Raw genomic sequence first — 8,443 nt, forward strand, 5'->3', positions numbered from 1 at the left:
TACATCAAATAGCTAAATGACTAGCTTTTGATGCGGATGACACAAATGGCTTTTTGCATTTGGTGTGACCAAAATGAAGGCCAATGCTTAAGTACAACTATGTTATCGCCATTGGCTTTACACAACCATGAAAATAATATTTTGATTCATATGTTTAGTGAAAATTGTAATTTTAAGCTTTCTATATTGAAGGTCTTATGATTAAGAATTTATTATTATTCCCTCACTAGTATAATTTTTGCTCTATTTATCATTATCATTATAAAGCTTATTTTTGATATTTTCTTATGCTACTATGTTGTTTTCAGGTTCTAATTATGTTATAATTTCATTATTTATTTATTCTCATGTTACGATGCTAGATCAATAATGTTTTGTGTGCTGCAAAAGAAGCGGAAACTAAGTTTTGAACTCATGTATCCACAATACTCAACCCACACTTAAACCACTAGGCTGCAATCCCATTAGTTTCATGTTACAATGCAATTTTTTTTCTTATGTACTATGATTATAATTTGTTACTATGATTGCAATCTATAATCTATTTATTTATTATATGTTATCTATTCTATTGTCTATTATCTATTATCTATTATATATATTAAGGGAAGGTTTGTGGGCGATTGCCACATGGTGGGTTGCAAGGATGCCACACAATGAGTCCTTGTAGCCCCAAGAACCTTTTTCTAATTTTTGAAATTAAAATAACAAAATCAAAAGTATCTCCCCCCCACCCCCGCGCCCCAACACACACACACACACACACACACACACACACACACACTCTCTCTCTCTCTCTCTCTCTCTCTCTCTCTCTCTCTCTCTCTCTCTCTCTTTCATTCCCTAACCGAGTGTACTCCTCCTCCTCCTCCTCCTTGGTGCCTTGTCACTCCCCTCCTCATCTTGCCTCCCCCAATGCCTTGGTTTGCATTGCATCATAAACCTTTTGGCATTTTTCTGGCAAAATTTCTAAAAATAAATATTAACTAAATGTTGGCACAATTTTGGATGAAGCTTGGGGAATAAATACCAAAGTTGGGACTATGCATACCTTGCTCCTAATACAATAATACTAATATTATAATGTGTAAGTTTGACATTTTGTATTAACATAATAAATCTGTCCATTTTATAACACATTAGTATTACATGTTTACATACATAATAATTATTAATATATGACTATAAAGGGTTATTATTGTGTGAATATTAATCGATCGAAGAGAACATCATGTATAAGCTAGCGGTACAGGGTTTCGCCTTTGAGCTTGATTGGGCACCCGACTCTAAAAACAAAAACATATTAATTGGTTGCTCTGCTATTGCTCTTGCCCATGCCTAGCTGCTTGGTTGAACATGTATGCCCACCTTGGTCATATGCTTGGCTACCCATGCTCACTTGTTTGGCCACCTGTGCCGTGTGTGCGTGAGCCTGCTTGACTCCGGAACCCGGGTGCGAAGCACCGGCCGAGAGTGCGCGGAGGAACTAGTATAATAGTGTTACACTGATGATGACCTAATTTAAAGTTATTCTGATGATGATGGTTATTATTTCTCGTGTTATTGCCATTTTCCGATTCTTTTAAAAGGAATGTGATTTCTTTTAATCTCAAGATGGTGCCAACGGATTTTCTGATGGACAATGTGTGATTTCTGCTGTTTTCTTTGCCGGCCTCCCCGGCCCCCCATTCCCTCCCTCCTTCTCTCTCTCCGCCTCGCCCTCGCCGCCATCGCCACCACGCACACAGAAAGAGAAAGAAGAGTCTCCCCGCTATAGTATTTAAAAACAAGCTGCTTCTTCCTCTTCTCCTCCTCCTTCTTCTTCTGTGCTTTTGGCTTTTCCACCCTTTGGGTTGGGGGGTGCACACCGTGGCTCTCGTTCTGGCTTTCCTTCCTCTCCCTTCTGCTTTTTGTTGCGTTTTCTTCGTTCGTGGTTTTTTCCTGGGGCCATGGCAATTTAGCTCTGCCCCCGTGTGCCCGCAGAGAGGAGATGTTGCTCCACCATGCCCCGCCATGAACCCCCGCGGGCCCCCTTACTGCCCCTCGCCCGCCCTCGCCCCCGGCGATGGCGCCACCATAGAGCCACCACCGCCCTCCTCGTCTTCTCCGCCCTGACCCTCGCCGCCTGTGCCTGGCTTGCCCTCATCTTCTCACCCGCCGGTCCCAAATGCTGGCATGCCATCCACGACTGGCAGGGTGGCCCTGTCGCCTTCCCCTGGGAACCCCTCCTCACAGCCGATGATGAGCCCTCCCCACCCTCCCTGCCTCCGCCGCCCAGACGCATCTGGCCGGCCCACAGCACTGGTAATCCCCCCAGCTCCCTTGCACTCCACAACCTTGCATTCGGCATTGCAGGATCGGCACAGCTCTGGCCCCGGCGCAAGGAATATGTCAAACTCTGGTGGCGGCCAGATGAGATGATAGGGTTTGTCTGGCTAGAAGAGAATGTCACCATCACAGAACAGGGGGATGCAGAGCACCTACCTCAAGTTATGATTTCAGAAGATGTCAGTGGATTCAGATATACCCACTCCACCGGCCATCCTTCTGGAGTGCGGCTTGCTCGCATCATCCAAGAAATGTTCAAACTTGACCTTCCTGATGTCCAATGGTTTGTTCTTGGAGACGATGACACAATCTTTTCACCAGACAATCTCCTGCGGGTATTAAAAAAGTACGACTCTAGGGAGATGTACTACATAGGCAATCCATCAGAGAGCCATTCCTCAAACAACTACTTCAGCCATAATATGGCATTTGGGGGCGGGGGTATAGCTATCAGCTACCCGCTCGCACAGACCTTATCCAAAATGCTGGATGAATGCTTGGAAAGATATCCTTTTCTGTTCGGGAGCGATGACCGACTACATGCTTGCATCACGGAACTAGGTGTACCACTGACGAAAGAACCTGGCTTTCATCAGGTATGGTTGGTCTGTCCTTTAGTACTGCAACATCTGAAAATTTACTGTTCTTTTTGTTATTTCGGTCAAGTCCATATTTGAAAGATATGAAGGTTTGATGTTTTGAATGTGTACCTGGAACTAACTGTGCGGTTATTTGGTTGGCAGTTTGATGTACATGGTAATCCTTTCGGGTTACTGTCAGCCCATCCAACTGCTCCTTTCTTATCTATTCACCATCTGGATGAGGTGGATCCTGTTTTCCCCAAGTTTGATGTCTTGGGTGCTATGCAACATCTTACTAAAGCTATGCGGACAGAACCAAGCAGCTTCTTGCAACAATGCATCTGCTACAACCGAGCTCAGAAACTGTCTATTTCAATCTCGCTAGGGTATGCTGTCCAAGTCTATCCTTACATCCTTCTTCCAAGGGATTTACAAAGACCAGAAATCACCTTCAAGGCTTGGAATTCAAGAGATAGTGGAACTGATTTTGACGTGGACACAAGAAGGTCCTTGAGGTCAATCTGCAACAGGCCATTTGTTTTCTTCTTGGAAGACATAGTCATGGGAGAGAATGAGGTGGTTGTGAGTAGGTATAAGCGGGATACAAGCATTGACGAGAGGAAAAGGAGGTCTTTTTGCTTCTCCAGAGTTCTTCCTCCCGAGGAAGTGGAGCATGTTCAAGTTTCAGCCAAGCCACTAAATGATCATTGGTTCTCTGTAAGTTTACTTTCTCAACTCCGATCATTAGTTTTCTGTAAGTTCACTTCCCAACTCTGATAGCTTGAGCTTTGCTCTTCTGAGATTTAGTTGGCCTAATTCAACTTCCCTGACACAAGAAAGCTGACAGTATTTAGGCCTGTGTGTAGCATTATTTATGTTTCCATACTTATCACATTTGATCCTCGTGCTGACAGCTGTTTGCCTGTGACTTTCTCCTGGTTTTTTCAGTATGATACTTACAGTTATTGTCAGGACTTCTAGAATGCATATAGAGTGTTGAAGCTTTAGAAGATTCTAAATTAACCAACATGTAGAGACATCATAGAAAGGTTTTCCAAAATCTGAATTTGCATGAGTTTGAGAAGCTTTATAGATCGCGAATGATGATTGAAAAATCTGTTTCTGAACAGCTAGCTTCTATGAAAGAAGGGGAGCTGGCTGATCATGAAGGGTTCTGGCTGATCCTTGATGATCAGCCAGCCTTTCTCATTCTCTCATCTCCCCGCTACCGTTTGGTGCCCACACCGATGTATAGAGCTACGTGTTGGGGCTGATAGTTGCAGCCTTGTACCTTTAGCCATTGTCGTCACATTGTTCCTCTCTCTCTTGCGTTCTCTTTGTCTCCTCTCCATGTTCACTTTCCTCTTTCCATTGTGCATTGTCACATGGTATCATATGCGTGGGAGAAGCCGGAGATCTCGAAGAGGAGTGTGCTATCTGCAACAAAACTTGCTAGGTGCCATCCCCATGCGCTGAGACCTTGCGCTTGGAGTCAAATAGTGCAAGGCGACTTGTTCCCAACCCTTTTAAGGCTGCATTAATCAGGGGAGATTTGCTTTTGCACCTCGATGGAATCTAAGAGGTTGGGTGGTACCATCATTGCACTTGGGTGGCATCAAATAGGCTTGTTGGCCATTCTATTGGTTGGGTGACACCAAAATAGACTTGCGTTTTCGGCAAGCAGCCCTTGGCACATGTATTGAAGAACCAAGCTCTATATCACGTGTGTTTTTATGTAGACAGCCCCTAGCACACTTGTTATTGGAATAGGGATTGCATTACCTTTGTTTTTTGCAGTAGTTCCCCTTGAATCTGCGTTGTACTGTTGGGCAGACTCCTTTCTACTAGGCAGTAGCCTTCAAGGTTGAGCGGCACCATTATTGCACTTGGGTAGCATCAAACAGGCTTGGTGGCCATTCTATTGGTTGGGTGACACCAAAACAGACCTGCATTTTCGGCAAGTAGCCCTTGGCACACATACTATAAAACCAAGCCCTATATCACGTGTCTTTTTATGTAGATAGCCCTTGGCACACTTGCTATTGAAATAGGCATTGCATTGTCTTCGTTTTTGGTAGGTAGCCCCCCTTGAATCTGCGTTGTATTGTTGGGCAGCATCCTTTCTACTAGGCAGTAGCCTTTAAAATTGGGCGGTGACTCTTCTCAGTTGGGCAGCACTGTTTTTTGTTGGGTGGCCTGTCTACAAGTGGACATTAACCTTTCTTTGTGTGTTTCAAATTGGTTGGTCGTTTTTGATCAAAGTGACTTCCTTTTGGTGGTGGATGATTTCCAAGGGAACGGAGGCTCCAAGTATGAAAGTCTATTTGTTGCGATGTTTCTTGCAATCCTTTTGGAGATGGCCCTTCTCGCGGCAAAAGTAGCACTCCCTCAAGCCTAGAGTGCTCTTGTATAGCCCACTCTTGGGTTATGAAGGCAATCTCCCATGTAACTTCAAAGTTGACTCATGCACAAAAAACATAGAGGTCGTATGGTGAAAACTCATTGGCTGAGTTGAAATTTGAGATCTCAATGCATTAGCCACACTCATACTTTTGAAGAAGCTTGTGCAAGATGCTACCCACCAACCAAGCCTTTAGAAGAGCCGAAGCTTGGTTTCAAAAATGATATTCGATAGTCGTCAATCAATTTAGATAATATTACAGAGTTTCTCACACCTCAAGGCCAAGGGTTTGAAGCTGACCACATAAGGGGACAATGCGAATAGGGTTGTGGGAAGATCCCAAGCCACGTTCCAAAGGTGATCTTGGATAGTTGTCACTCAGAGTTGAAAATGTTGTATGGTTTCTGATTCCTCTCAACCCAAGGTGAAGAATTTGGAACTGACCACACAAGGTTACCTTGTATAGTGGTCTGTCTTTGGCTTGGTTGGCCCAAACAGTTGAGGAAGCCATACATGTTACTACATGAGGTAATTGTCGGTAAGACCTCTTTGGAGATGAACTGAAACAACATTGCATAGGCATCATCATTAAAATCCTAATACAAAACTGCACCAAGGCACACATCCTCTTCCACCTTTGTGGGCTGGCTAGATGAGGATAGTTGCTTGGGACTTGGGTACTCTTTGGAGATGGTATGTCATAATATATGAAAGAGCGATTCATGAAACAAAAACCCCACAATCATCCCAATACACATGCACAATCAAGAACATGCTCAACAATTCACGAAGTTGACTGTAAGTACTGAATCAAATGCAAATTGCAAGGTGTGCAAGTATTAAAGACCTACAAGAGACTAGGTCAGAAAAGACCAAAACTGCCACCAACAAGGTCGCCCTTGCTAAGCGCTTGTATTGCTTGTATTGGAGGTATCGTAAGCAAAAAATGCTAACCTTGGATTCTTGAAGGTGGATGATGGAGGTCAATGAGTGATGGAACTGTACGATTCTTGGCTTCCTCGGATGCCCTTGAGATGGCAAGGCTAAGGGACCTTAAATACTACCTTCCAACACTAGCAGATCCGAGTTCTTCACAAGCTGGTGAAGTCTCAAAGTGCAGCAATAGTCAGGAAAATGCAGCAAAAACACATGGACCATAAGCATGAGATACGAATTACAAGAGCACAAGGCAAAAGGCTCTTCTATGTGACTGCCACGAGCGCTCCTAACCTCTCTCTCTTCATGACTGAATGTATGAATTATCTGGGAGAGAAGTGCAACAAAGGAGAAGCAGGGAAGTGTGTCCCAGCTGGCCAGGTAAAAGAAGGTGCCTAAAAGACATAGGTCGGCCAATAAGGGACGCTAGTGACACAAGAAATACATGCTATAAATAGCCTCATGCACCCATGAGATCTATAATGCCAATATGTTCGAGTTCTTGGTGCTTCCCTCAGAGTTCTTCAATGCTTCAGCCAGCTCTCTAGGATAATGGCCTTATTTTTCTGGCCACTTTTGGACCATACTACGATTGTACAAGTTTGAGGATATCTTAATCTAAGCTAAGTATATAGGCGAGGGAGGCTGTGGCATATAGTAGTCATTATTGCAAGTACTGCATGTTCACTATCGCTTACAATGGGACACATGATTTTGGCTAGTATTATTATGAATATGGACTCTGAGAAACACGTGTTGCTTATCCCTAAAGCAGTGGGCATGCTGTTGGGATGGGTGTGTTTATTCACCACTCCAAAAAGGAGCTTTTGGTCAACTTGGTTGCTTGAGATAGAGTATGCCCTCCCCCAACCTTAAACTGATCCACTGCACACCCAAACTTGAATGAGCCACCCACTACCATTACTTTTTCGCAAACCTGCTGGATAGAGTAAAGACATACCTGCCCACACTGCCAGGTTAAAAGGTTGGAATGTGCAGCCCAAGCTGCTGATGAGACTGGTAGACTACTTATTCATATATTCTTATCTTCTGGGTGTTTTGCAAGACTTATTCATATATTCTTATCTTCTGGGTGTTTTGCAAGCTTGACGACTGTTGATCTTAGCTCTTTTGGTTTTAATTGCAAGTCCAGTTTTTGTCAATGGAACCTCTGTTTTGCTCGGTGGGCTGGATGGAATCTGGTTTCGGATAACGACCTTAGCTTGCACCTTGTTTTTGAAGTCAAATTTTATCCATTCCCATAATTTCCTCACAAGTTCTTTTACCTATTTGTAGGTTCCAAGGAGGCAGTGTTGCAGACTTTTAGATGTGAAGAACAAAGTCCTGGAAATAACAGTGGCACCTTGCCAACAGGCAAATGGCAGCAAAAGATAACCAGCTCTAGCACATTTCTCTTGCTGGTAGGCACATTGCAAGAGAAATTTGGCTCACCTTCAAAATGTTAGATAAGAGCTGTATACATGTTTATTTCGAAAGGCTTATCAATTTTGAACCACGTGTTAAGATACCAATTTAAGAAAACAAGATTACAAGGGCTATGAAACGGCTTGTGAAAGGAGCTGCCAAGACACTGTTGATACAGTGGGCGTGAGAATCTCAGGAACAATTTTGCAGTAGCACTTAAATGTGCTGAGGCTTCTGTGTATACTTATTCTTTGATCCCCTGTTGAGGGATGGATTGAGTCTTTCTGTTGCTATTCAGGTGTGTGCAGAAATACACTGGATTTGTCTTCCAGCCCTACTCTTTTTTGGCATGGGGATTTAGACATGTAAATGGAATGCTTTTCATGTAAATGTTTTCAACCAAAGCACTGATTCAGGCTGCCCAACTTATAAAGATATCTGTTCATGTATAATCAGCATTATTGGCCTGCATTTGTTTCAGCATTACATAGCTGAATGATGTGGAGTCTTGGAAATCCCATGCAAAGGTAGATTAAAGAAAGATCTATTGACCAAGTGGGCTGTGACAAATTTGCCGCATGTTAGACCTGGTTAGAAATAGCAAGAAATGGAAAAAGATTCTAGAGCAGGTTGCTACATGGAGAATAGTTTACAATAATTAGATGCATTCAATGTGGCATTGAAGTGATCTTCACAATACATTATTGCTAGCTGGCCTCAAAAATGAACTTTCTTTCAATCTCACTCTACGCTGTTTGCCTCCTTTAGAGCT

The 8,443-nt window shown here is 43.3% G+C and overlaps 1 protein-coding gene across 1 annotated transcript; it reads left to right on the top strand.

Moving 5' to 3' along the window:
• Positions 1 to 1,601: 1,601 nt before the first annotated feature.
• Positions 1,602 to 8,227, top strand: LOC148029213 (uncharacterized). Its single transcript, XM_087687990.1, has 3 exons — positions 1,602 to 2,924; positions 3,072 to 3,626; positions 7,543 to 8,227. Exons 1-3 carry the CDS (start codon positions 2,004 to 2,006, stop codon positions 7,639 to 7,641), a joined length of 1,575 nt encoding a protein of 524 aa, XP_087544116.1. The 5' UTR covers positions 1,602 to 2,003; the 3' UTR covers positions 7,642 to 8,227.
• The last annotated feature ends 216 nt before the right edge of the window (positions 8,228 to 8,443 follow it).

Source organism: Lygodium microphyllum, chromosome 11 (genome assembly GCF_053477565.2).
Source record: "Lygodium microphyllum isolate KBCC chromosome 11, Lygodium_microphyllum_v1.1.10, whole genome shotgun sequence".
Lineage (NCBI taxonomy): Eukaryota > Viridiplantae > Streptophyta > Polypodiopsida > Schizaeales > Lygodiaceae > Lygodium > Lygodium microphyllum.